This window comes from Phyllopteryx taeniolatus, chromosome 10, assembly GCF_024500385.1.
Source record: "Phyllopteryx taeniolatus isolate TA_2022b chromosome 10, UOR_Ptae_1.2, whole genome shotgun sequence".
In the NCBI taxonomy this organism is placed as follows: Eukaryota; Metazoa; Chordata; class Actinopteri; order Syngnathiformes; family Syngnathidae; genus Phyllopteryx; species Phyllopteryx taeniolatus.
Window position 1 is genome coordinate 27735250 of NC_084511.1, and position 27143 is coordinate 27762392.

At 43.6% G+C, this 27143-nt stretch overlaps 4 protein-coding genes across 10 annotated transcripts in view; 1 reads left to right on the forward strand and 3 right to left on the reverse strand.

Moving 5' to 3' along the window:
* The window catches only part of fgfrl1a (fibroblast growth factor receptor like 1a), a 35373-nt gene extending 31005 nt beyond the window's left edge, over positions 1-4368 (reverse strand). The window contains exons 1-2 of one of the 3 annotated variants that reach the window (XM_061787771.1): positions 4230-4368; positions 321-412 (exon numbers count right to left, since the gene is read on the reverse strand). In XM_061787771.1, the coding sequence (XP_061643755.1) occupies positions 321-412; positions 4230-4246 (109 nt within the window). In that variant the 5' untranslated portion in view covers positions 4247-4368. Of the gene's footprint in view, positions 1-320; positions 413-2136; positions 2199-2236; positions 2406-4229 lie in introns of those variants that run through there. The other 2 variants (XM_061787772.1, XM_061787773.1) reach the window with 2 other exon arrangements.
* LOC133484745 (thiosulfate sulfurtransferase/rhodanese-like domain-containing protein 2) lies at positions 3110-10141 on the reverse strand. Of its 2 annotated transcripts, XM_061787769.1 has the most exons (10): positions 9759-10141; positions 9228-9441; positions 8390-8679; positions 8209-8317; positions 7761-7880; positions 7252-7357; positions 6271-6389; positions 5995-6153; positions 4523-4661; positions 3110-4450 (listed from the first exon to the last, which is right to left on the reverse strand). In XM_061787769.1, the coding sequence occupies exons 1-10, from the start codon at positions 9812-9814 to the stop codon at positions 4230-4232; spliced, it is 1533 nt and encodes a 510-aa protein (XP_061643753.1). In that variant the 5' UTR covers positions 9815-10141; the 3' UTR covers positions 3110-4229. The 2 variants fall into 2 exon arrangements, with proteins under 2 accessions (XP_061643753.1, XP_061643754.1); XM_061787770.1 differs by lacking the exon at positions 9228-9441 and having other exon boundaries at positions 9759-10132.
* Positions 10142-10414: 273 nt separating this feature from the next.
* On the forward strand, positions 10415-20683 carry LOC133484724 (nuclear cap-binding protein subunit 1). 2 transcript variants are annotated; one of them, XR_009790479.1, is made up of 23 exons: positions 10415-10614; positions 11268-11356; positions 11602-11702; positions 11778-11934; positions 12007-12114; positions 12191-12312; positions 14017-14086; positions 14160-14375; positions 14948-15045; positions 15699-15762; positions 15850-15960; positions 16251-16315; positions 16401-16463; positions 16535-16609; positions 17239-17342; positions 17436-17558; positions 17653-17755; positions 18052-18145; positions 18219-18322; positions 18397-18514; positions 19796-20025; positions 20167-20280; positions 20364-20683. XR_009790479.1 is itself a non-coding variant. In XM_061787729.1 (23 exons), exons 1-23 carry the CDS (start codon positions 10581-10583, stop codon positions 20475-20477), a joined length of 2391 nt encoding a protein of 796 aa, XP_061643713.1. In that variant the 5' UTR covers positions 10418-10580; the 3' UTR covers positions 20478-20683. The 2 variants fall into 2 exon arrangements, 1 of the variants encoding a protein (XP_061643713.1); XM_061787729.1 differs by having other exon boundaries at positions 10418-10614; positions 19882-20025.
* A 113-nt stretch (positions 20684-20796) lies between these two features.
* slc49a3 (solute carrier family 49 member 3) lies at positions 20797-25864 on the reverse strand. 3 transcript variants are annotated; one of them, XM_061787732.1, is made up of 10 exons: positions 25416-25859; positions 24410-24568; positions 23986-24202; positions 23840-23916; positions 23633-23770; positions 23438-23554; positions 22968-23120; positions 22737-22894; positions 21805-21908; positions 20797-21439 (listed from the first exon to the last, which is right to left on the reverse strand). In XM_061787732.1, exons 1-10 carry the CDS (start codon positions 25563-25565, stop codon positions 21276-21278), a joined length of 1437 nt encoding a protein of 478 aa, XP_061643716.1. In that variant the 5' UTR covers positions 25566-25859; the 3' UTR covers positions 20797-21275. The 3 variants fall into 3 exon arrangements, with proteins under 3 accessions (XP_061643716.1, XP_061643714.1, XP_061643715.1); XM_061787730.1 differs by having other exon boundaries at positions 23633-23916; positions 25416-25861; XM_061787731.1 differs by having other exon boundaries at positions 21303-21908; positions 23633-23916; positions 25416-25864.
* Between the last annotated feature and the right edge of the window lie 1279 nt (positions 25865-27143).

Consider the following 27143-nt stretch of genomic DNA (forward strand, 5'->3'; position numbering starts at 1 on the left):
TACGTAATCGAAAGGAGCTGACGCATTTTCATTTGAATTCAATTCAATATTCATCCATCGTCGCTAGCTTCCTCGAACAAGCAGAGAGCAGCTAGTTTACAAAAGGCATCGTCAAGCGTTGCCAGCGTAGCGTATACTGTAATTAGCCACTTTTTCAAGCTCCTAGTGAAAATGTTCCCCAAAAGAAGCAACTAGCGACCGCAACTATTTTCCCATTGTTTTCTGTATGACAAGAAAAGACCCCGCCAATCCCCCGTCTATACTGTAAGTACGCGTCGCGTGACTTAGCGGCGCAAAAAGTGTGACGTGACGTCACTGACCTCTGGCCGCGCTGCTCACCAGGATGACCTCCAGCAGCAGCAGCAGGTAGAACGACGCCGACGTCATCACGCGAGGTTTCCACATCTTCAGTCTGCGAGACAAAAAAAAAATGGTTGCCGTTATGATGACATTGTGATTATTGGCAGCTATTTGCAACTTTAGACGTGCATTTTAATCATCCACGCAATCATTTATTCCTTCCCAAACTTGTTGCTGGGCTTCAATGAAAACTTTGTCATGTGATATTACAACTTTGTTTCTTCGCAGTACAATGGCTTTATTCTCGTAACATTATTATTGACTATAATATCGCAACTTCCCTCTCATTGTTTGACGACTTTATTCTCGTAAAAATGTTCTGAATTCGGATAACTACTTTTTATTGTATATTTACATTCATTTGACTTGCAATACCACTTTTTTTTCCCCCCTCAGTGCTTTGCCTTTATTTTCATACGATTACAACTTGATCCTCACAAAATGACTTTTCTTGTCATTTTAAGCCTTTTTCTTCCTACGACTTTATTCACGTCGTATGACTTTTGATTGTAATAATAGTCTTTTCTCAGGTCAAAATGACGTTCCCTCCTAATATTGGGACTTTTTTCCAATTGTGTTACTACCTTTTCCTCATAATATGATGACTACATTCTTGTAACATAACCTTTTCTCATATGTACTGCATGCGCTCACAATTCTACTGTTTGCCATTTCAGAGCGGCACTAACACTCCTCGGTGGACAAAGAAAGTTGAAAATAAGGGAAGCGAAAGGTCAGAGGGCACGTCTCCTGTCATCTCTGGAGCTTTTAGAACAAATCAGACGGGTTCCAGGCGATGGCGATGGCGATGGCGAGTAAATAAACCTGTCAAAACTGGACTGAGGTGTCCCACGACTACAACTTTTTTTTTTGGTATTATTTTCATGCCGGGATTTATGACATCCACCTGTCCCGTACAGCGTGTCTCTTTTTGCCGTGATTTGGGCTCTTATGTGATTGATTCTTACTAATATCACCTTTTCAGGAGAGCCACCAAATACTGCAATTGTTCCTTAAGGAGACAGCTTCAGATAAATCCTTTTTGGGTTTTTTTTTTGTAGTTTTAATGTCACGACTTTGCTTATTTTGTCATTAAATAACAACACAGCAGGGCTTTCACGTCAATTTGTGATGAAATAAGCAAACTGTGTGCCTATTATGCTCTGTAATATGATTTTTTTTTTTTTTTTACGAGGTACTTGTATTGTCAATTCTACAATACGCGATTGAAATTATGGCACTCAAGGGCCCACGGTGCAACTAAAAAAATATATATATTAAAAGAAAGTATAAAGAATACACATCAGTATAAAGAAGCTAAATACAACTATGGTATAGAGAGTATAAAAAGTATACATTAAAATAAATGGCACATATTTTTAACAATGGTTGTATGACGCCCACCTGTCCCATAGGAGCATATCTGTTTTGCTTCATATCTGACTATTTGACAAAGATTAAGTTTGTTTTATGTTACAAAATATTAGTGGAAATCTGCCACATCGGTCACAAAAGTCACATAAAAAGTCATCAGTCAGTGACATGCTGACAAATTGGACGAAGATAAATTTCAAGAAATCAACTCGAAACGAAGTCGAGAAAATCCCATTTTGTTGCAATGTTGCAACTCTGTACATTTCCTCAATCAATTAAAAACACAGCATGACTTTGACGTTAATTTACGAAGAAACAAGAGTACTTTGTGGCTAAATGTAGATTGTAATAAGCTGTTAAAAGCGGTCCACCTGTTTAAAAAGTACAATGTCAATGACTTACAGTTTAAACAATATTTCCACCAGCCAGCAGATGATTTTAAAAACGAAAATCCCCCCCCCCCCCCCCCCCCCCCCCCCCAAAAAAAGATGGAAATATTCACATCAATGGTTTCAATCCTGCAGTTTGATGAGCCTCTTGCCGGGAATTATGATCTCCAGATTAGAAAGAAACTACGATATGAATGAGTCCAAATGCTAATTGGAAGGGATCTCCCATTTGAAAAGCGCCCCGGGTGCAGCGGCTCCACTCGGCGTCCTCAAACTTTGAGCCGCGGGCAGCAAAACAAAAGCGCTGCTCCGCACTGACTGTCCCCGCCCCTCCCAACAAGCCCCCCCCCCCCGTACCGAACTTTCAGCCAATCACGGGCGAGGCCAATCAGCGCGCTGGCCAGTCACAGCGCGGGCGCGTGGGGGACAAATTTGGAGTGGGGACGAGCATTCAAATCACGACCAAATGCATTCAATTAAAATAAAGCTTGAAGATAAATATTGCGGTTTGCATTCTGAATCATTATATACGCGTGTACTAATGTAGATTTTGTTAACTGTAGGAGCCAGTAATTACACAACCTTACCGTTTATTTAAGTTAAATAATGATGAACTTTTTTATCATTATTTAATGATTTTTTTTTATGATCAACGTTTTGCAACGTCGCTGGTTGTTTTCAAACCTTCGTGAACGGACTTGGCGTGCAAATGCCGCCATCTATCGGCCATAAACTGTTACTACACACATCACCAGTTTAGTGCCAAGGAAAATTCTCCTAAAATTATGGCTGTACGACAATAGGGTCGTCAGGGAAATGACAATGGCTTTATTCAAAACAAGTTTTCCTCTTGCTCATCACAATCTTTTCAAAAAATAATCCTATTTGGTTTCCTCAATGGTAATCCACCATTGTGAAATAATATGCTCACACAGTCAGTCAGACTATAAATACTTGGAGATACAATTAGTCAGACTACAAAAGCATCAGTTTGCATTCAAATTAGTCTTTTATTGGTAAAATAGACCAAAGGGAACAAACGTAAACAACTAAGAGCCCTTTTCAAGCCATGTAAAGTGCAGCAGACACTTCATTAGGTACACCTGCTGAATCGAATGAGATACATGTCAGTTGTTCTTGTTTTTAAAGCAACAACAAGTGAGGTTGGCTCAGGCCTTTGTCATCAAAACAATTGTCGACCAGACGTCAGCTGGAATAAATGCGCCACACTTGCATGTGTTGTCAGTCAGATTAGTCTGAAACTTGTTAAACAGAAGAAGCCGGCGGTTCTTAGGCTGGCACAAGATACAATCCATTCTCCATGAATCATTCTCGTAGCAAACATCATCAAACACTCCTCTTAAATATTCGCCATGGATGGGGAATATTTTGTTTCTCTTAATCTATTGCCTCCACGTTGCAGCTGTTTCTCCCCCCACCCCCTCCCAATTTATAAGATCTCAATCAATCGAGATCTCAACCACTGTTGACTTTACCTCTCTCCCGCTCTATTTACGTCTTTTTTGAAAATCATGTTGTTGGGAAAGAAAAGTGATCTGTTTTCAAATATAGGGAGTAAGAGTAAAATGCCGTATGGAAAATCAATAAGTGCAGATAACTGAAGTACTATAATGTATTTGTACTTGGGGTTGAACGACTTCAGATTTTTTTCACTGATATTTTCTCAGCACAGTACGGCGGTCACCAACCTTTTATTCCGGTTTCGCATAAAGACGCATTTCACAGACATCCATAGAAACTAATTGAAAAAATAATAAGAATAATAAAATGCTGCAGCAGACGGGGTGAGTCCAAAGTCCAACTGTAAATTGGTCAATTGGAAGGCGAGGTGCCAAAAACACACAATTATCGCTTCGTCGATTACAGCTTTAAAGGTCGATGAGGAGTCGGAAAGTCCACTCATCCACTCGTCCACTCATGGATTCAATCCCTCATCCGTACCCACTGAGTTTAACCATGTGTTTATTATTGTGGTTGTAGTTTGACGCATGCTGCGTCACACCGAAACCAAGTCCCGATATTTTTGGTCGCCTCATTTAGCCGTAGAAGACGGTCCAAAAACCTGCTAGCTTCTACCGAGTGTACCTAATGAAGTGGGCCATCGTCGTTCACGTCAAGAGGGATCCCGGGACGTCCGTCGGTGCAGTCGCACTCCTCTTTGCGGCGCGCGCCTCCGGTGAGGCAGCCGGGGCAGCAGGCGGTGCGCCCCTCCGAGCGGCAGGTGGGGCAGGAGAGCACCAGCTGGCAGCAGAAGCGCGTGGTGCAAAGCCGGTAGCGGTCCCAGGGGCGTCCGCAGTACCTGCAACCTAAAGACGGCGGAGTCGGCTCGAGAGCTGTTAGGGGCGAACCGAGGCGAACGTGGAGGGAGGCTCGCTCACCTGCGATGACATCCTCGTTGCGGGAGATGGCGTAGCGTTCGTCGAAAACGAAGAGCTTCCCGCGGTAGAAGCCGTCCGGGAAGCGTTCGAGGTACTTGTGGATTCCGCCTTTTAGCTGGTAAACTTCTTTGCACACGTTCTACAAGCAAAGCGGAAAAATATCTGAACCTCTGCCAGGGGACCTGAGAAATACCACGATGTTATGATTATTATTTTTGATAACCTGGAATAAACTTGAGCCCCTTACCAGTTGAATGGTGTAAATTAAATTCAATCTAGAAATTGAAGAAATGAATGAATTCAATTGTTCTTTAACCACGTTTTGATTAGATTTCTTCTTCTTTTCCTTTGGGCTGGTCCTTTTTAGCGCGTCATCCTTTTCTATGTCAGCCTATCTCTGTCATGTCAGTCCTCTTCTTCCCTCACGACATCCATCGACCTTCTCTTTGCTCTTCCTCTCGCTCTCTTGCCCGGCAGCTCCATCCTCATCATCACCATCCTTCTACCAATATACTCACTCTCTCTCCTCTGGACGTGTCCAAACCATCCAAGTCTGCTCTCTCGAACTTCGTCTCCAAAACATCGAACCTCGGCCGTCCCTCTGATGAGCTCATTTCTAATTTGATCCAACGTGGTCACTCCGAGAGCGAACCTCAACATCTTCATTTCCGCCACCTCCAGCTCTGCTTCCTGTCGTCTCTTCAGTGCCACTGTCTCGAATCCGTGCATCATGGCTGGCCTCATCACGGTTTTATAAACTTTGCCCTTCATCCTCGCAGAGAGTCTTCTGTCACATAACACACCTGCCACCTTCCTCCACCCGTTCCAACCCGCTTGGACCCGTTTCTACACTTCCTGACCACACTCACCGTTGCTCTGGACGGTTGACCCCAAGTATTTCAAGTCCTCCACCCTTGCTATCTCTTCTCCCTGTAGCCTCACTCTTGCCCCTCCACCCCTCTCATTCATGCACATATCTTCTCTTACTTGGGCTAATCTTCATTCCTCTGCTTGCTCCATCTTTCTAACTGTTCCTCCAGCTGCTCCCTGCTTTCACTGCAGATCACAATGTCATCTGCAAACATCACGGTCCACGGGGATTCCAGTCTAACCTCATCAGTCAGCCTATCCATCACCACTGCAAACAGGAAGGGGCTCAGGGCTGATCCCTGATGCAGTCCCACCTCCACCTTAAATTCGTCTGTCACACCTACAGCACACCTCACCGCTGTTCTGCTGCCCTCGTACATGTCCTGTATTCTTCTAACATACGTCTCTGCCACTCCAGACTTGGTCTGGTCCACCATACTTGCCTCTTCTACTCATTTAAAAGAAATAAAAATATAAAACAAAACCATAAAAATAATAAAATACATTTGAATAAATAAATGAATCTGACTTAAGTACACCAAATAACCTTGTTTGATGATATTTAAAGTGTCTAAACATGTTAAAACAAAACAAAAACTCACTTTGGAGCGGAGGTAAGCTGATCCTCGCTCGCAGCGGATGCCTCCGGTGCAGTACATGAGCACCTTCTTGTCTCGGAAGAGCTCGAGGTTACTGTCCACGTAGTCTGGGAAGTAGCTGAACTTGCGGATGTCGGGGGCTAGACAGTGCGAGAACTGACCCTGATGGCAGAAGAAGAGTTTTTTTAATGTTAACATGGATATTTGAATTCAACAGCCGTCAATGGCAGTGAATGAGTATAATCAAAGACTGATGAGTAAATAGATGTTGGTACGCACGATTTTACTCTCGTAAAAATTGCGGCAGTCCAGCAGGACGGTGTCGCTGTGCAACGAACCCGCTTCGGCCACCAGGGCCTCCACTTCTTTGTGAAATTCCTCCGGCTCCAGATGAACTCCTGAGCAGGAAAGCAGGCACAAGACACAACATCAAAGACACTGTTTTATCCAATGTTTTCAAGTAAATCATGAAGGAACTCTGTGGGCACAAACCCCAATTCCAATGAAGTCGGGAGGGACGTTGGTGTAAAATGTCAATGAAAACCGAATACAATGATGCAAATCTTTGTATTGCAAATCCTTTTCAACCTATATTCAATTGAATACACAACATATCACAAATTTAATGTTCAAACTGATATAATTTGTTTGTTTGTGTTTTTGAAAATATTGACTCATTTTGAATTTGATGCCTGAAACACGTTGCCAAAAAGCTGGCAAAGGGGCATGTTTACCACTGTGTTACATCACCTTTCTTTTTAACAACACTCAATTAGCGTTTGGGAACTGAGGACACTAATTGTTGAAGCTTTGTTCCCATTCTTGCTTGATGTACAACTTCAGTTGCTCAACAGTCTGGGGTGTCCGTTGTCGTATTTTATGCTTTAAAATGCACACAGTTTCAATGGTAAAAATATCTGGACTGCTGGCAGGCTAGTTTAGTACTCGCACTCATTTTACTACAAAGCCACACTTTTCTAACACATGCAGAATGTGGCTTGGCATTGTCTTGTTGAAAAAAAGCAAGGACGTCCCTGAAAAAGATGTTGCTTGGATGGCAGCATATGTTGCCCCAAAACCTGTATGTACCTGTCGGCATTAATGGTGCCTTCACAGATGTGCAAGTTACCCATGCCAGAGGCACGAACACACATACATCCGGATTGTTATCAGAGCAAAGTTAAAAAGGTGCAACATATGCTACACATTAACAGTTACATCTCTGGTTGTCATGGCAACCTGGCATCCCCTTAACAGTACCTGCCAGTTGGTAGGAGAGGACCTCAGGGTCCAATCCTATCGGGACAATTTCCTTGAAGACCCCCACCTTCAGCTCCGTAAAACACTCAGGACCGCCATCGCTTGTCTGATAATGCACAAGACAAACATACAAACAAACACCGGCTGCTGTGTGAGCCAAAGAAGAAGTTCTTCAATTTAAGTGTAATAGTGCAATACAGAGCAATTTAGGTTGTTAAAGTCCGCCTACGAGTCCACAGTAACAGCACAACCTTTTTTCTCTAACAAATATGATACTTTTTAAAGTCACTTTAATACCTTTTTTTTCCAAAAAAATTAATTCCTATGCCATTTACGGGTAGACATGATAGTTATGATTAACTGGCATTAGGATGCTGAGGGAGTCCTTGAAATAATTTCTCCGATGTGCGGGGGGGGTCCCTGGACCCGAAAAGTTTGAGAAACTCAATGACAATGTACAATAGTACAGCATTGACAGGCAATGCGCGCTTTTTAGCTTAATACTTTACCTTGAAATCATCTTTGTCCATGTGGAAAAGAGGATGCGAGCACACGGCGTCCACGTAGAGCTCAGCGGCGATGCGGGTACCGCCCACTGTTCCGTTGATGCCCTCTGTGGCCACCCTCACCTGAAGGACAACATTCAATTTCGCACATTTAACACTCACAGAAACATTTTGTCACTACTCCCGACCAGTGGCGGTAAGTAACTTGACAACGGGCAATGGCCAAGGACCCCGATGTGAAGTGGGCCCCGAGAAACATTGGCACATATGATCTGAATGACAAAACGATGGTACTGCATTCAACAACGTGGCGTTATTGTGATTTAGAGGAAGATCAGAATACTTTTTCCTCCCACTATAAGTACAGAGGTAGAATCAGTAGATCTACTTTTATCACAGTCCGTTTCCCCCCCCCCCACAAGTATCTGTACTTTTGCCACGAGTTCCATACCTTGCCGGTTAAGTGGAGGCGCTGGCACAGAGCTCTCTGCCAAGCGCAGACAACGTGCGGCTCCTCCACGTGGCAGTAGCGATAGTACAGCAGAACTTGGCCGGGGCCTCTGGGGAGAAGAAGAACAACAGAGTTAAACTGAGACAAAAGTTGCTTGTCGAGTGACCGAAAATCTGGCTACTTCTCAAGCTGCTCGTGAGGGATGTGACTAATGTCTGGCATCCACAAGGAGATGTCCACGGACAAGCTTTCACATGGTTTGATGTCATTTGTTTCCTCCTCTTGCCGGTGGCTGAGCATGCGCTCGTATTGGGCCCGCGCCAGCCGCTGGATCTCACCGGCGTGCGTCCCGGCCACGTGCTGGTGAACGGCGACCTGCTTGGCAAAGGCAAGGCCGCAGCAGCGCCAAGATGGTCTCCCTCCCGCCTCGGAGCCGGCTTCTCGCTTGGACGCCACAAAGGCAGCGAAGGACTGACAGAGAACAGGAAACATTAGTTTGCGATGACTACAACGAAAAGTCAACCCCTGCCTATTTGCGGTTCGCGTTTAAAAAAAATGACAGATTCGTTTTTTTCCGATTGGAACTTATGCCACAAGATGGGGCAAAAGCCCTGGCTACTAGGAAAGTGTCAATTGGTCTCAAGGAAGTATGTTTAAGTGATACATCTTAACTAAGAGACTAACATCTTTGTATGTCGGGGAGAAACTAAGTTTAGCCTGGGTCGTTACTGGATGTTCTAGAGAGTCTTCACTGCAAAAACATCTACAATCGCACTTCTGATGATCATCTGTAAATCATGATTTTAGGAGAATTTTGTAAAATGCGTTTGATATAATAAAGTGTCCTGGGATCATAGTCTCATATCATCTCATATGATCATACATCATTTCCTTTTCACGGCTTCCGTAGTTCAAGGTTAACAGTTCAAGCTATGTTAACTTCAGTTGAGCTCATCAATAGCTGGTCAGACATGAACTAAGATTAATTTCGCTTATGCGTTTAGTTCGAGAGAGCAGACTTGGATGGTTTGGACACGTCCAGAGGAGAAATGGTGAGTATATTGGTCGAAGGATGGTGATGATGAGGATGGAGCTGCCAGGCAAGAGAGCGAGAGGAAGAGCAAAGAGAAGGTCGATGGATGTCGTGAGGGAAGACATGAGGGCAGTTGGTGTCCGAGAGGAGGACGCAGGAGATAGGCTGACATGGAAAAGACGGACGCTCTGCGGCGACCCCTAAAGGGACAAGCCCAAAGGAAAAAGAAGAAGAAGAAGAAGAATTTCGCTTATGCGTTTAAGTGAGAAGACAATGCGACAGTTAAAAACAGACGTGATTATGTCTTGTGTTAGCTGTGATACTGAGTGCAATGTGGCTAATGGTCAAAAATATGTTATGACTGAGCAAGACTGTATTACTCGATTTGCTTGAAATTTAGTGTGGACTCGACATGGCTTGGTTTATTTATTATTTTCGACAGTAACTTGATTTGGCTGGAAATTTAAAGACTTCAGACTTTTGCACGAGGTGCCTTGTGTTTCCCAGTGTTACTCACCTTCCTCTTGTTGAGGTTGTAGACCCTTCTGAGCGGCGCACACAGTTGTTTTCCATCTTTTAATCCATTATTGAGCGAACTCGCGTCCACTAGATCCCAGTCTAGAAACTCTGAGCAAACCGAAGCCATGTTTATTTTTTAGCAGCTAAAATTAATTTGTTTTCGCACGTCGGTATACAAACAAAACAAAAAAACTCCGTGGACAAGCCGGACAGAATAGGCAGTTGCACTTTCGCTGTGCGTCTCACTTGAATGGGCCCGCATTCATTTATTTTTGTATTGTAGTTTAGTATCATCCACACTACTATACATACAAACTGAAGCCATTTATAAGTTTTAGGCACAAGTAAATAAAGAAAGAAAATAAACTAAAAGAAAAGTCACGAGTAGTTATGATTTTAATACATGAAAATTCTATTAAATAAATAGTATCTGTACATTTTTTTGGTCAGCAACAACATATATATATATATATATATATATATATATATATATATATATATATATATATATATATATATATATATATAAAACCTCATAAAGTAACTGAAGACATTTATATAGATTTTGCTTCTTTTTTCTTTTTTTTCCTAATTCACCGCCAACAAAAAAGCTTCGGCTGGACGGGCCGGACAGAAAAAGCGGTTGCACTTCTGCTTGTTACCGGATGTGTGTCTCACTTGAATGGGCCGGCTAGCAAGCTAGGCTATTTGTCGCCGGTTGCCGCCAAGGTGCGTTGCTACGTCAAAGGCGCATTTTCACGGTTTCTTCTACATTAATTTCATTTTTTTGTACAATACTCACGGCGGGACCGATTAAAACATGTCCAGGAGACGACACAGTGACTCCTATGACGGTAAGATTGACTTTGACGTAGTCGTTTTTCCACGTTCGGCCAAATGAATTGCGGCTAGCAGCTAGCCTCATGGGTTTGTTGTTGCCTTGCTTCCCGCTGCATGTTTGTTAAAACATCGCCTGTAAGAGGAAAATGACAGGAAATACCCTTAGATTATTAGGGTATTCTTATTCATTAGTTTACTTGCGCAATCACAAAGCTATCCTTTTAACGTCGTTGTTCCCTAGTGAGCATTGTTTTTAGCTTCTGAATTAGCGAGAGGCAGCAAAGAAGGCAGACGTAGGTTTATTGAATCATTTTTTTCCTTCTGTATAAACGCTAATTAAGAAACAATGCGACAGTATTGTTATTTTTGGGGGGTGAAATCTGATGAATTTGCCAATAAAAAATCTATAGTGGAAAATTAATTAATATGGTATCTATGAAGGTACAGTACAGTCTGGGAACAAATTTACCAAAAGTTGATGCCCCCCCCCCCCCCCCCCCCCCCCCCCCCCCCCCACCAAATGTTAATGATTTCCTATATTACTAGTTCTAATAGACAAGAACACACTCGGACACAAGTAGACGAAGACATTTAGTGAACAAGGACTTGGCTGGTTTTGAGCGCATGTAAAATGTTATTTTCGGCTGCCCCAATGTGAAACCACCAGGAGGCCAGGATCACAAGAGGAGGAGAACCTCTGAGCCCACCGAGATTGAAGACAGCCTGGAGTCTCTGATATGCAACGTGGGAGAAAAGGTAACGATTTTGTACAGGAAGTCATATTGCGTAATTGCACCTCAAGGGGATATATGCAAACTTGCTAACTTTGGCTGTGTTGAATTCGCCTGTTTGTTAAATAGTTACAAATTGAAGTCCCTCAGTGTGCAATTGTTTTTCGAGATGTTATTTTAAAAAAATGCATTCCTGGAGCCATTTTATGCCTGAGCGGACACAGCGGTAGAAGAACAATAACAGCTGTAGTGTAATGTTTGTTTGAGCAGAGCAAGTCGTCCTTGGAGAGCAACCTGGAGGGGCTCGCCGGCGTGTTGGAGGCCGACCTTCCCAACTACAAGAACAAAATCCTTCGCATTTTATGTGCCGTGTACGTAAGACACACATACACACACGCACGCCCTCGTTGTAGTCGTGGTCATAATCGGCTTTCTTGCATCCGCAGGGCTCGCCTCCTCCCCGAGAAGCTGACGGTGTACACCACGCTGGTGGGCCTCCTCAACGCCAGGAACTACAACTTTGGCGGCGAGTTTGTGGAAGCCATGATCCGGCAGCTAAAGGAGACGCTGAAGAACAACCTTTACAGCGAGGCCGTTTACTTGGTAAAACGGCGCAACACGGGACGGGACAACGTAGACGGCCTTTTCGTCCTCCTAACGCGGCGTCTCGTCTAGGTGCGCTTTCTGTCCGACTTGGTCAACTGCCACGTGATTGCCGCGCCATCCATGGTGGCCATGTTTGAGAACTTTGTCAGCGTTACGCAGGAGGAAGATGTACCGCAGGTATTTTAATTCACAATATTATGTGGGGGCAGTTAAGAAGGGTTTGTGTAATGTTTTTCTGTGTTTGGGTGCGAAGGTTCGGTCTGATTGGTTTGTGTTCGTGGTGCTGTCCTGCCTGCCGTGGGTGGGCAAGGAGCTCTACGAAAAGAAGGATGTGGAGATGGACCGACTCCTCAGCCAGATTGAAGGCTACCTCAAGTAGGACTTGACTTGAAAAAACATTTCCCTTCACCCCTTGCGAAATTACAATTTCAGTCTTATAATGTTATGGCCTATTTTTTCAAGAAGAAATCTTGACTTTATTCTCATAAGACTGCTACACTTTTCTGGAAAAAACGACAATGATATTCTCATGGGATTCTTTTTTTTTTTCCTGAAAAAGCGTGACATTATTCTGGTGAAATTACAAATTTCTCATCTCAAAAAGGTACGACTTTGTTCTCACAAGATTACTACCTTTTACCGTTAAAAAAAAGAAATAGGGCTTCTTGCTTGTGAGATTGTACAACCCCAATTCCAATGATGTTGGGACATTGTTAAAAAAATCAAAACAGAATACAATGATTTGCAAATCAAGTTCAACCTATATTTCGTTGAACACACTACAAAGACGAGATATTTCATGTTCACGACGTCCACAATTTCCAAAAACAATTTGAAATGTGGACTCGTCGGACCACAGAACACTTTTCCACTTTGCATCGGTCCATCTGAGATGTCCAGAGAAGCCGGCAGCGTTTCTGGGTGATGTTGATAAATGGCTTTTGCTTTGCATAGTAGAGTTTCAAGTTGCACTTCCGGATGTAGCGCCCAACTGTATTTGCTGACATTGGTTTTCTGAAGTGTTCCTGAGCCCATGCGGTGATATCCTTTACACATCGATGTCGGTTTTTGATGCAGTGCCGCCCGAGGGATCGAAGGTCACGGGCATTCAATGTTGGTTTTCGGCCTTGCCGCTTACATGCGGTGATTTCTCCAGATTCTCTGAACCTTTTGATGATATGATGGACGGTAGATGACGAAATCCCTCAATTCCTTGCAATTGTACGTTGGGGAACATTGTCGTTAAACTGTTCCAACTATTTTCTCACGCACTTGTTGACAAAGAGGTGAACCTCGCCCCATCTTTGCTTGTGAACGACTGAGCAATTCAGGGAAGCTCCTTTTCGAGCCAATCGGTGGCCCCCACCTGTTCCCAATGAGCCTGTTCACCTGTGGGATGTTTGATGAGCATTCCTCAACTTTCTCACTCTTTTTTGCCACCTGTCCCAGATTTTTGCAGCCATCAAATTCTAAGTTCATGCTTATTTGCTCAAAACAATCAAGTTGATGAGTTTGAACATGAAATATCTTGTCTTTGTAGTGTTTTCAATTAAATGTAGGTTGAACATGATTTGCAAATCATTGTATTCTGTTTTTATTCATGTTTAAGACAGCGTCCCAACTTCATTGGAATTGGGGTTGTAGAATAATTCTTTAAAATACAACATTATTCTCTTGGATTGCTGCATTTGTTCTGGGAGGAGATCTAAAAATACAACTTTATTCTTGTGCGGGCGGCACATCGCAGTGTTGGCCGGAAGAGCGATCCCTTCGTCTTTTAAAAGTCCAAACCTTTGATGCGATTTCCACCTCCAAAAGTACCAGCATGGAGCTATATGACATACCAATTACGATATCACACATTTAAAGAATGAGTTGATTTTTCAGTCAGATGGTGCCCCAGTCGATTGACTGGTTCGCTGCCTAATCCGCTGCAAAATATGACTGACTACTCTTATCTTTGTGTCTGTCATACATTTTACTAACCTTGTGTGTTTTCAATAAAAGCAGTTTAGTGTCCTTGTTAGTTCTAGCCAGGCCACACAAGCTGATTCTGCATTTTGTACTTGTTCTTTTCAGGAGGCGAGTGAAGACTCATCTCCCGATGCTTCAGGTGTGGACCGCTGAGAAACCCCACCCACAAGAAGAGGTGAGAAATTTGAATTCATTTCAATAAAAAAATTTTTTCCCCCTCACTTAACGCTGACTCTGCGTCCTCGCAGTACCTAGACTGCCTTTGGGCGCAGATCCAGAAGCTGAAGAAAGACCGCTGGCTGGAGCGCCACATCCTGCGGCCGTACATCGCCTTCGACAGTGTGCTGTGCGAGGCCCTGCAGCACAACTTGCCCCCCTTCACGCCGCCGGGGCACATGCCCGACGCCCAGTACCCCATGCCTCGCGTCATCTTCCGCATGTTCGACTACACCGATGCCCCCGAGGTAGGCCGTGTCGCCACATGACTGCTGCCCTCTCAGAGCGCAAAGTTTCCACTCGAAAGGCCCCAGTCATGACGTTTTAGTCCACATGTGAGTTTTGGGGCCGAACATATATTACCATACTGACATTTTGTGATTTAAAAAAAAAAAAAAAAACACGCACACACTTGATTTTTAAAATGGACACAGGGGGCCAGGTCATAAGATTTACAGAAAAAGTTAACTGTGTATGTACAATGTTAAAATAGTTTACTTGAATAATAAATGAATAATTCGATTTTTGTTATTGTCTTAATTATATACAGAACTGTCCAAAATTCTTAAGCCACCATTACATTTGTTCATTTAGCACTGCTAAATGATGATATTGATCATAAAAACTAGAATGCCACTGAGCAGAGCGCAGACCTCCTCCAAGGACAATGTCTTTGCCCCGTTTGTCCGCTATCATGCCAAAATGTCTTTAAAGGAGATCCACTATGCATTTTTCTCCATATGTTGTACCCATCTGTGCTAAATGGCAAACACAGATTTGTGTGTGTGTGTTTTGTGTGACTTCTGTGTGTTGCCATCAGGGTCCGGTCATGCCCGGCAGTCATTCTGTGGAGAGGTTTGTCATCGAAGAGAACCTGCACTGCATCATGAAGACTCATTGGAAAGAGCGCAGAACCTGGTAAGCTATACACACGCTTGCTTGTCTAAATCGTGTATACGGCGGTACCTCGACCTACGAGTCGTTTTTGTACTGCCGTTCCAAGTTGAAGTTCAAACGTAAAACAAAATGAATCACATGCTGTGTATTAAATCAACCCACATAACTTACAAACGTCTGCTGGCTTAATGTTAACGCAAAATGCCATAGATGGGATAACGAAACCAGCATCGATGTTACGGTTCCAACCCTTTAACCAATGGCTATTTGAACAAAGATGATGCAGCAGCGCACGTAGACCGATAGTGTAACTATACACACAGGCATACTGTATGTTCTTTATTCTTCGCGAAAAACAACTAATATTACAGCAGCTCACTCAGACACGCCGGTAGTTAGTTACGTTCGGATGTATGCCTATATTATGCAGCCCCCTTGTGGCCAAGGCGTGCACACTAGAAGATGCACAATGTCAATGGGTATTGAAAGCATGATGCAGAACATGTTTCATTCTTTACATTCTATTTCTGTTTTTATAAAGTCCAATACTGTAGAGAGCTTAAAAAAAACCTTAACCAAAACTGCTGTTGTTGTGAGTGTGGTCACAGAACAAATCAAACCCGTAAGTCAAGGCACCACTGCCCACGCATACTGACAACTTGGACTTGTTGCAGCGCCGCCCAGTTGCTCAACTACCCCGGCAAAAATAAGATCCCGCTCAACTATCACATTGTGGAGGTGCGCTCATTTCTTTCACACGCTACACAAAACCATCAATATAAAACACGGATTTTGAACGACATTTTCCTTTGTTTTCCCCTTCAGGTGATTTTTGGAGAACTTTTCCAGCTGCCCTCACCGCCTCACCTCAACGTCATGTACACGTCACTGCTGATCGAGCTGTGCAAACTGCAGCCCGGTTCGCTACCGCAAGTCGTATCCTAATCTCGATTTTTGCCGTGTGGCTTCTTTCGTTTTAAATTGCGTCCGACACATAAAGGTAAGGTAATGAAAGGTCATCGATTTCCTCCTTAAGAATTGGACGTTTTGTTGACGTTGAGGTCACAAGTACCTGTGCCTGAAAACGAATAGCAAGTGGTCCGTTTTGGTCGAAAGCGACCTCCGAGGGCGTTCGGCCTAATGAGCCGCCGAAAGTGGAATTGTGAATACTAGCGCCCTAAGCGCCGAAGAGATGTTGCTTGTTTTTCTTTAACTCGGTGCCTCAGTTGGCCCAAGCCACAGAGATGCTCTACATGCGCCTAGACACCATGAACACTACCTGCATTGACAGGTACAAAACGTCTCTTCCCTGCCCTTTGCTGACGGGCCACGCCCATCTTCTTCCCTTCTCATCCCGGCCCTCTTCCTGCTTCCAGACTCATCAACTGGTTCTCCCACCACCTGAGCAACTTCCAGTTCCGATGGAGCTGGGACGACTGGTGAGCGTGGATGGTTAGCGTTCGCAGGGACGGCAGGCTTGATTAACCCTTCGTCGTCGTTTTTTGTAAAGGGCTGACTGTTTGACGTTGGATCTCGAGAAACCCAAACCCAAATTTGTCAAAGAGGTTCTGGAGAAGTGTATGAGGTAAGAACTAGTTTTTGTGTAATTCAATCGATGTAAATATGGCACATCAGGGGTGTGTAGACCATCCAATGTCATAAATCTCATCCATTAGCAGTACATCAGATGCCCACAGAACGTTTAAGTATGATACACTTGGTACACACAATCAATGGAAATAAGGTACATTGCACGTATTTTGAAAATGAAGTTTGATGTAAATATGCTCCGTGAGGGACATACAGCAAATGTAACCGTAATGTGGTACTTTACAGGTAAATACATTTGATATGATGTTAATATTGTATGTTAGAGGTTTGTAGAACATGAACTATATTGTACACATAGTACATAGGTGTGCATTCTTTAAATATGATACAGTCGAGGTACATGCATTAAATGTGGTGTAAAAATGCTGCGTTAGATGTCGACAGGAAAAATGAATGTCAATACGATGCGTTCAATGTGTACTGTATGTTTGGACATTAACAATGTAAATATATTGTACATTAGAGGTACTGTAGATAAATTAGATATAATTCAAATGTATTAAGCTTGGCGTGTCCAGACGATTGAAGACATGAACACAATAAATCCAATGTAAATAATGTGATGTCAAAATATATATATATATAATGTCTTGTGTTGTGCAGGTTGTCCTACCACCAAAGGATGGTGGAAATTGTCCCGCCCACCTTCGCCGCCCTCATCCCGGCCGAGCCCGTCTTCATTTACAAATACGCCGACGAAAGCGCTTGTACGCCGTTTTGTTGTTCGTGAACCACAACAAACGTGACATGCCCTTGAATTCACTCACAGCTGACGTTGTCTTTTTTTTTTTTTGCCTCAGCGATGTTGCCGGGTTACCCCTTGTCCATCACCGTCAGCAACGCCATTAAGAACCGAGCGTCCAACGAGGAGATCCTCACCATCCTCAAAGACGTGCCCAACCCCAACCAGGATGACGATGACGGTTATTGTTGTTTTTTTTTTTTACATTGTCACACTTTACGTCAGCTGATGATATGAAAACAAATATTGGACGTTCCTGCTTCTTCTCCTGGCAGACGAAGGCGAGAGCTTCAACCCGTTGAAGCTGGATGTCTTCTTGCAGACGCTTCTTCACCTGGCTGCGAAATCCTTCAGCCACTCGTTCAGCGCCCTCGGCAAGTAAGTTCCATTCAGACGTCGAAAATGTTTCGCTATGGTTCCGATGAGCCGTTCACTGTAACGGACTATCGGCTATATTGGACGGCCCCTTGCCCCTATTGTCCGTTCTATCGAGGTTCCACTGTGTTTGTCTATTGCAATACGTCAATCAACCAATTTTTTAATTAAAAAAAAAACAAAAAAAGTTCACTGTTGATCACGCGATGGGGCGGGAACTATGACAACAAAGTCACCGGGAGTGAACGGGAGTGGAAAGCACTCGCGAGAGTGACTCCAGACGAGCTCGTCTTCTGCAGGTTTCACGAGATCCTGAAGAACCTGACCGAGAGCGATGAGGGCAAACTGCACATTCTCAAGGTGATCTACGAGGTGTGGAAGAACCACCCGCAGGTAGGACAACCCCACTCCGCACTCGGCGGTTCCCGTTCCCGCTTTACGTTCCGGAACTTTTGAATCTCTTTAGATGATCGCCGTGCTGGTGGACAAGATGATCCGCACGCAGATTGTGGACTGCGCCGCCGTGGCCAACTGGCTCTTTTCTCAGGACATGGCTCACGAGTTCACGAGGTACGTGCCTGGTCTGCTTCCTCATCGACTTGCAAAAGTTCTACCAATTCATTTTCACCTTTCACCTCGCCTAGACTTTACGTATGGGAGATCCTGCACTCGACCATCCGCAAGATGAACAAACACGTCCAAAAGATCCAGAAGGAGTTGGAGGAGGCAAAGGACAAGTTGGAGAAGCAGCAAAATAAGAGGGTACGTCTTCTTTCACACAGAGAAGTAACGGAAGATGTAGTATTAGTTACCCTGCATTTCACACAGAACCCAGTAAAGTGTTGACGTTTGTGCCTTTTTACTAGACTTTACACCGATTTGATCTGCCTTATCGGTAACAGACAACACGTCTGAGACAGACCCCGCGTGATGCCCGGATCAGACTACAAGACAAATTTGCTCTTTTACGATTGCACCGTCAGACTCCTGCAATCAAATCTTGTATTCCGTTTTTTACGATCACCGGGCTTAATTGTGTCAACTCAAACGCGACCGGATACACTCGTTACCATGGCGACGACGACAATAGCGGAGCGCGCCGTGTGTTTGTAAGAACAAAATGGGGAAAACCGTGTGTTGGTGGTCACCGGTGCTCCGGACAGGAGAGGACGTTGCTTTAAGGCTCGCTTGAGGTACGTTCACGTACTTTGAATACGATACGGCTCGCAAGCAGGCGACAAAAAACGTTATGTAGCCTAGCAAGCTAGTGCTAGCAGGAACGGTTGGACGTGAACATGCTGCCGTTCTGTCGAATCGTGCTCTAAAGTTTCGGTGTGGGTGAAGTCAATTTCTTAAAAGTAACGTAATTTAATTAGAGTAAGTTAGCACCCATTATTTGTGTCATGTTGTAATGTTGGTTTGACCTGACCGATTAGAATCCACGACCTGACTGGAGCAGTGATTTCCAACCTTTATGGAGCCAAGGAACATATTTTACAGTTGAAAAATCTCACGGCACACCGACAAACAAAAATGTCACCAAACGTGGATCCATGAATGACTGTACGTACTTCCTGCCATCTAATAGAAGACGGTTCATTTATTTTGTCTGGCATAAATAGAGGAACAAAGATACATTATTTCTTGTAAATATCATTTTTTGAGCAATTAAGTACACATTCCTCCATCATGATCGGTGATGTTATCGTTTTTTTAAACTCGGTGATCGGCCCCAAAAATCCTGACCGTGTAACGCCTACTTTTTATACGCTGGTCCCTGCTTGCTGCGAATTGCAATTAAGTTCAATTAAATTTCTGGGTCTGTGTAGCGGCACACACATGACAACTACCCCTGGGATGCTGATGCTTAAATGGGCTTTGCTCTCGACTCTTTTTGAAGTGGGATTTTGTCAGGTGTGGGGCTGCAAACATGAATCGAGTAGCTATGACTATTCATCTGTTCTCGATACACAAAGTGGCATATTGGGAGAAGTGTACACTTCACACTCTGCTTCCGGTTTCCAACTTTCCCCTTCCACACAGCCACCGTTACTCGCCTCCGTTACTACTCGTAACCAATTAGCGGGTGGATTTCAACTCAGTACGTCTTGTCTGTTGGTGTCGGGCAGCCGAGAGACAGCGGCGACGAAGAGGACATGGAGAAGAACAGTGAGGACGAGGAGGGTCAGCTGGAGGAACAGATCGAGAGGCTGCAGGAGAAGGTGGAGGCGGCCCAGAGCGAGCAGAAGAATCTCTTCCTTGTCATCTTCCAGGTGGGAACCTTTCGTCTTCTCAATTGACAAAAAATGACAATGTCACCCGCAAAAGACCGTTAATTGATTACATCGATGAATCGCCCAGTCCCTGTGACATTTAAACCAATTTTTGAAACAATTTTCCTATCGGCCCGGCAGCGCTTCATCATGCTGTTAACGGAGCATCTGGTGCGCTGCGAGACGGGCAGCGTCAATGTAAGCACGCCGTGGTACAAGAACTGCGTGGAGAGGCTGCAGCAGATCTTCCTCATGGTAACATGCGCACGCACATTAATACACGCACACTCGCGCACTAGATCAAGTACTCAAACGAACGCCACACGGTTCCTCGTCAGCACCACGTGACCATCCAGCAGTACATGGGCACGCTGGAGAACCTGCTGTTCACGGCTGAGCTGGACCACCACATCCTGGCCGTCTACCAGCAGTTTTGTGCCCTTCAGCTCTGAAAATCCTCAGCGGAACGTTCCGGCTCTTGCATCAAGAATCCCCCCCAGCCATTAAAAAAAAATAATAATTTTATTTACGACGCCGTTTTTTTTTTTTACAGGTTCCCTTTGATGGACTCCAAGTCCAGAGAGAACCTTTTGATTTTTTTTTAATATTTGTTTTATGTGGAATTGAAAAGGAATTAAAAACTCTGAAGTCCTTTAAACCCAATGTGTTGGTTGGCTTTCTTACAATATTTGTATTCATTTTTCTTTTATAGTTACATAGTTAGATCAAAATTTGTTGAATTTAAAACCCTCAAAATCAGCATTTTGTGGATAATGCCTAAACTCGAAGAGATTTATTGAAATTCTTTTGACATTTACATACAAAGAATCACATTCACAAAAATATTTTTTTTTTATTATTTTAAATAGTTTTCATATGAAAAATCTATTTCAAAAAACAATGCATTGTTCAGGATCACACAAAACTAAATAATTACGTAGTCAGAGTAAATAAAGATAAAAAATAAAAACTTGTTCTCAACAATGAATACACCAACAATGCCCAATTTGAAATAAGATCAGCTTTAAATTATGGATTTAAAAATATAATTTACATTGAATGAAGACCTTTTTAAAAAAAAAAAAAAAAAAAAAAAAGTGCAAATTACATATCTGACACATTTTGGTCACGGCAGGACACTGAATGAACATCATTTCCCTTAAACTGGTTTCTAAATGTGTGTGTGCGCCATTAATTTAAAAAAAAAAAAAAAAAAAAAAAAAAAAGCTTGGTTATTCTCTCATTATGGATCACGTGTCCACACTGGCTTGGGTGGGGTCGGTGGATCGGGTGTCTCGTTTGCGCCCGTAGGTGGCGTCCTCTTCGGCCTCCAGGCGCCTGTAGCGCGTGCGGAAGACGACTATGAAGATGCAAGTGAAGGTGGTGGTCAGCGCTGCCAGCACCATCATGGACACTGAGGGCATCATGACACAATTCCAAAAGACAAAGTATTTCTTTAAAAAAAAAAAACATGATGGCATATAGTTGTTACACAAAATGACAAAAAGCATACATTTGTTCTAATAAAGTACAACACTTCATTCCTAACTTAGCCCGTAAGACTAGTTCGGGTAATATACCGTTGTTTTGTTTTTTTATTTATTGTATATTTTCCTGAAAAAAGGCTTCCACCTTATAAAAATATCCAAAGTATTTTTTTAAGTAGTTAATGAAGATGAAAAAAATAAATTACATTTGACTTTGGTTTTATTTGTAAAGTGCAAAAAAGTTTTTTTTTTTTAATTATGCAAAAATGATGAAAAGGCCCTGATACTTTACCCTTCCAGCTTTGAGGGGCGAGCCCGCACGTGGAGCGCGGTGACTCTGCGACGGGCGTGGCCAAAGACTGGAGGAGGACGATGTAGACGATGGACAGGATTTGTCTGAAAAAGGCAAAACACTCTCAACTCGATCAGCAAATGAATGTGCAAAGAATTACTTTATTTCTCATTTCTATTCTTATTCTGGCAACTAAATCACCTTTTTGACAGTTGCTCGAAATTCCAGGAAATTTTGTATGCACGCATCCTGGTCAAAATGTACAAATTCTATGGTCCCAGTTGAGCCCGCCCCCTGCCTTTCCCCATTTGCCCAGACACGAAAACGTATATGTACTTAAGCCTCACAGACGTGCCCACGCCTTAATTGCTTTATTTCGTATAGTGTTAATTTTTCTAACTCTGGCAACGAAATCATCTTTTAGAGGGCTATTACATACACAAACAAAAACGAATGAATGTAATTTAAGGGTACTAGACATGCAACCCAAATGGCTTTATTTCTTGCTACTTTTGTTTGTATTCCATCAACTGAATTGCATTTTTAGATGCTTTACCATAACTCACTCCAAAACCAAACAGATTTTATCATCTGTATCCTCGTTAAAATGTACATATCTTAAGGGTCCCACACATTCTCCCAATTAAAATGCTTCATCTCATTATTTTTATTAGTTTTCGCAGACCATTACATATGCACACACGTAGAGTCTAGCAAACTGTGAAGTATTTTAGATGTGCTGTTCCATAAATATGCTAATGAATACTCTGACGTCAAAGTTCACACACTTATTTTACACATTTTATGAGTCCCAGACCCCAGAATTGGGAAAAAAGAAAAACAAACATGAATGTCGGGTTAATTTAATTTGGGTATTTTTGGAGGATTTCCAGGATTTTGAACGAACGCCTGATTCCGATTGGAGTCGGTACCCCGATATGAAGATGAGTCCGGCCGAGGTGGCCTCTCCCACAGGGTAGGAACATTCCACGGACACCTCCATGACCACCGGGAAAATGGAGAACCCGAAGAAGCCGAAGAGTGAGCACACGGCCGCCACGGCGACGCTCTGCCGCTGCATCAGGCACACCTGGGGACGATTCGGATTCAGCGTTCCAACCTCGTAACCACGCGAAGCTCGAAAATGCGTGCGGTGTGCTGACCACAGAGAAGGCGATACCCGCCAAGGCAGAGAAGGCCATGTTGATCTTGATGACCTCTGTGAAGCGTTTGGTTTTGTCCACGTAGCGGCCCAGTAAGGCGGCGCCTACGATGCCAAACACGATGAAGAGGGCGGCGCACAGGCCCGCAAAGTCCTGCAGGGGGGACAACAGAGGTGGCGGTCACGTGACTTGACGTGAGTTCGATTTTGTTTGCAAAAAGATGCCCACGAGATTGCCTTCAGTGCTCATAAAAATGGGTACTGTAAGTTGGTGAAAAATGCAATCTGGAATATTGAACCCGTTCAATATTTATGACCAAAAATGTGTGGGGGAACCCATTTCCTGATCGATGACGCTGTGAATTTGTGATGTGAAACGGAATGTAGCCAGTCAAAAAAGCAACCTTTCGGCGGCAAACGTATTTTCCAACGCCAAGTCAAAACAACTCCTGGGACGGGCGAACGACTCACGTTAGTGTAGCCCTGCACGCACAGGATTTGGTCCAGCAGCGTGGAGAAGCACGTGAACACGCCCACGCCGGAGCCGAAGCACAGCAGCAGCACCAGGTACGCTCGATTCTTCAGCAGCTGCACGGCACGAAGCACACAAATGGAATTTCCATTTTGCGCAACGCTAAACCGCCGCCGTTAGGGGCACGGCCCTACCAGTTTGACGCCCTGCATGAAAGGTTCGGAGGTGGAAAATTCAGCGCTGGCCGACGGCGGCGTGGGCGGGGCGCTGCTGCGTACGGCAACCGTCGCCAGGAAACAGATGACGCAGGCAGGGACGGCGTAGGCCAACAACTGGAGGAAGCCAGGTGGACGATTCGTCTCATATGGTCCGCCGTCGTGTGTGTGTATAAGATAGCTTACCAGCATGGGGATGCGATCGGACGTGCGCGCGATGGCAGGCGACACCACGTTGGCCACCAGGATGCCCAGCGGGTTGGCTGCCGAGGCAAATACGGTTCAGTCCCGCGCGGACGTGACGGCGGCGGCGGCGGCGGCGGTCACCTCACCCATGGAGGCCATCATGTTGGCCGTGGCCCGCTGGTGGTCCGGGAACCACAGCGCCGCCATCTTGGTCGGCGTGAAGATGACGAGCGGCTGCGCCACCGCCGCCATCGTCTGGCCCAGCATCACCACCGCGTATTCGATTCTGAAGACCTCGCCCGGCGGGCCCCCCATCATGCGGGTGACGGCGCCGAACATGTTCAACCACGAGCCCAAGATCAGCTAAGAACACACAAAATACTGAGGTGACAAATTGTATTTGATGTTTACAGAAATGCGTACATTAGGTACACAAGAACAATCGTACAAGGGAACAATCAGCCTATCACGATACTATTGCCACAATATTCCATCGGGAAAAGATCTGCAATTCACACAGACTTTTATTCAGCAGGTGGCGCGACAGCCACCAAATATTTGCTTTGTCACCGTGATGCGCAGCCCGATGGTGTCCAGCATCCAGGTGGACACAACGCTGAGCGGAACGGACACCACCATGTAGACCAGCGACAACCAGTTGATGTCCGCCAAGGTGGCCTTCAGGTACTGGGCGGACTGGTCCGCCACTGGTGCGAAGGTCAGCCATAGCTGGGAAACAGACGCATACGAAAGATGACCGCTGAAGATAACAAAAAGTGTTTCTTAGCATCGAATTGCTCCAAAATTGAACTGTTTTTGGGGGGGGAATATTGTACAGGAAATGTATCATTTTTTCCATGTTTTTTTCACAGGCTCTCGTTTTCATGATTCGGGAGCCTCATATTAAAAACTTTTTTTGTTTTTTTTGTTTGGCAGACTTGTTAACAACACTCTTCTCTGTGCCGTGACAAACTTACATTGTTTGGCCGCGTTACTGGGCCTTTAATATGTGATCAAATGTACATTTTTTATTATTTACAATATATATGATAAAAAATAACAAAAACATACCTATAGCAGATTATTTTTTGCACATTTAAAATGTTCTTATCTTTTTCAACGGGATCATCTGACCCCCGCAACAGAATATACCGTAAGGTTTTTTTTTTTTTAAACAATCTGCGGAAACTGGTTGTCCCGGTCGATCATAAGACATGATATCACGTGACCACAAAAGAGGAAGTGAAAATAAAATATATAAATAAGACATCTATAAAGATAACACTGTGTAAAGATATTAATGCTCACTTTTAATTGACCCACTTAGAGTAGCATCAATATATATATATTTTTTTTTAAACTTCATTACGGGTTTGCCGTGGTGTACAACTGTGTTATACAATAAAACTTTATTTACATTAAGAGTGTATTACATGTTGACTACGGGAGCCATTCGTACCAAAAGTAATCGGTATCATTCCCCGATAACATCGACAATTTTACCACAGAAAAGAAAAAAAAAATAATGTGTTTTCGGCGCCATTATCTAATCTGAGCGGTTGGCTGATAAACTCACCGTGGCATTGGAGCAGTTGAGCAGGCAGAGCACCAGGAGCACCAACCACCTCCTCTTGTACACTTTAAAATGAAGCAACTTCTTCAGCTCGTCGTTCGGACGACAAGCCGGTGACGCCGAAGCTGGCGAGGAGACATCTTTGTCGTCCATGGTGGACGCCCCGGTTGAGGCTAACCAGCTAACACTCACGCCACATTCTTGGCTAACTTTTGACTTTCTTTTCGAGTGTTTCAAAAAAAAAAAAAAAGAGAGACACGTCACGCGTGAAGGACAAAGTTCCCAAGTAATGGATTGTTTTGTCAACCCAACGAGCAACTCTGAACCCCGCGAGGAGGAGGAGAAAAACAAGATAATCGATATAAAACAAACATTTGTTTCTTGTCAGTGCATTGAGCACATCAAAGATTTTCTATTGATAAAACGATGATGCGCCGCTCGGATGCGATCATTCTGGACTGGAGAGACAAATGACAGAACTACATTATAGACTTCAAAGATTTTCTATTGCCAAACGACGATGCGCCGCTCGGATGCGATCATTCTGGACTGGAGAGACAATGACATTGAACTACATTATAGACTTTTACTATCCCACTTTTTTTTACTTTACTTTTTTTTAAAGTACTACGGAAGCAAATAGTTAGCTCCCCAATTACCACTATCATGACTAACATTGTAATACAGAAGCTTAGTAGGCCTAGGGTGAGTTTTTTTTCTTCTTAAAAAGTATATTTAATATTATTGTAAACCACTGTAATATTATGCACAGTTTCAACATTAACACTGCACTTAAATATAGGAAGAACAACGCTGTACTTAAATAATGATTTGATTAAAATGTTTTGTACACAAAAAGTTGAATAATGTGTGCCTCAGTAAAACTTAAAGACAAACAGATCTTAAAAATCTAATGCCAATGTCCATCCATCCATCCATCCATTTTCTGAGCCGCTTCTCCTCAATAGGGTCGCGGGCGTGCTGGAGCCTATCCCAGCTGTCATCGGGCAGGAGGCGGGGTACACCCTGAACTGCTTGCCAGCCAATGTATTCTATTAAAAAGTTACATGCTGTACTACTGAACTGTACACTGTTTAGGTAGTGATTCTTTCACGTACCACTAAAGAGAACCGTACCAAATTTGGAGGCTCACTGTACCAGATGGGCAGATCCACAGGTACATCTCAATAAATTCCAATACAGTAGAAAAGTTCATTTATTTCAGTCCTAATACATTATATACATTCATTAAACACTGGGAAAATACTTTTGAGAAGCCAAATTCCTGCCTCATTTCTACGTTAAAAATCACTTTCATTATTATTGAGTGTTTGTTACGTAATCATTTCGTTACAAGAGATGGTGAATTTGGGGGTTTCATTTGCTGTAAGATCTCATCATCCAAATTATATTTGTATATATTTAAAAAAAAACAAAATGCTGAATTATTTTAATCTGCGTGTGTGTTGTGCGTCCCTATACTATTCTCGGGGCATTCGAATCGATTGCAACTGGACTGTTGTGTTTGTCTTGGAAGACGTTTCGCCTCTCATCCGTGCATGCTTCATCAGTTCATGCAACAGGCGAGTGAGTCCTCACTAAGCCTTGCACTTGGTGTCAAAGTTTAAGTTTCACAGCTCTAGAATAAATTGATAAATAGGTCTAGAATAAGTAGATAAACGTAGCGATATGATAGATGTCGTCAGGGTAGATGGATCACGTTTAAATAGC

Excerpts from the sequence above, each read along its gene's own strand:
- LOC133484724 (XM_061787729.1), top strand. The coding sequence starts at position 10,581 with ATGTCCAGGAGACGACACAGTGACTCCTATGACG. Across the intron at positions 15,046-15,698 it reads TGGAAAGAGCGCAGAACCTG|CGCCGCCCAGTTGCTCAACT; the intron begins GTAAGCTATACA and ends GACTTGTTGCAG. Across the intron at positions 17,559-17,652 it reads CAACCAGGATGACGATGACG|ACGAAGGCGAGAGCTTCAAC; the intron begins GTTATTGTTGTT and ends TTCTCCTGGCAG.
- LOC133484745 (XM_061787769.1), bottom strand. The coding sequence starts at position 9,814 with ATGGAAAACAACTGTGTGCGCCGCTCAGAAGGGTCTACAACCTCAACA. Across the intron at positions 7,358-7,760 it reads TGGACAAAGATGATTTCAAG|ACAAGCGATGGCGGTCCTGA; the intron begins GTAAAGTATTAA and ends GTGCATTATCAG. Across the intron at positions 6,154-6,270 it reads ATTTTTACGAGAGTAAAATC|GGTCAGTTCTCGCACTGTCT; the intron begins GTGCGTACCAAC and ends TTCTGCCATCAG.
- slc49a3 (XM_061787730.1), bottom strand. The coding sequence starts at position 25,565 with ATGGACGACAAAGATGTCTCCTCGCCAGCTTCGGCGTCACCGGCTTGT. Across the intron at positions 24,203-24,409 it reads CCATCGGGCTGCGCATCACG|CTGATCTTGGGCTCGTGGTT; the intron begins GTGACAAAGCAA and ends GTGTGTTCTTAG. Across the intron at positions 21,909-22,736 it reads GGACTCATCTTCATATCGGG|ACAAATCCTGTCCATCGTCT; the intron begins GTACCGACTCCA and ends TGCCTTTTTCAG.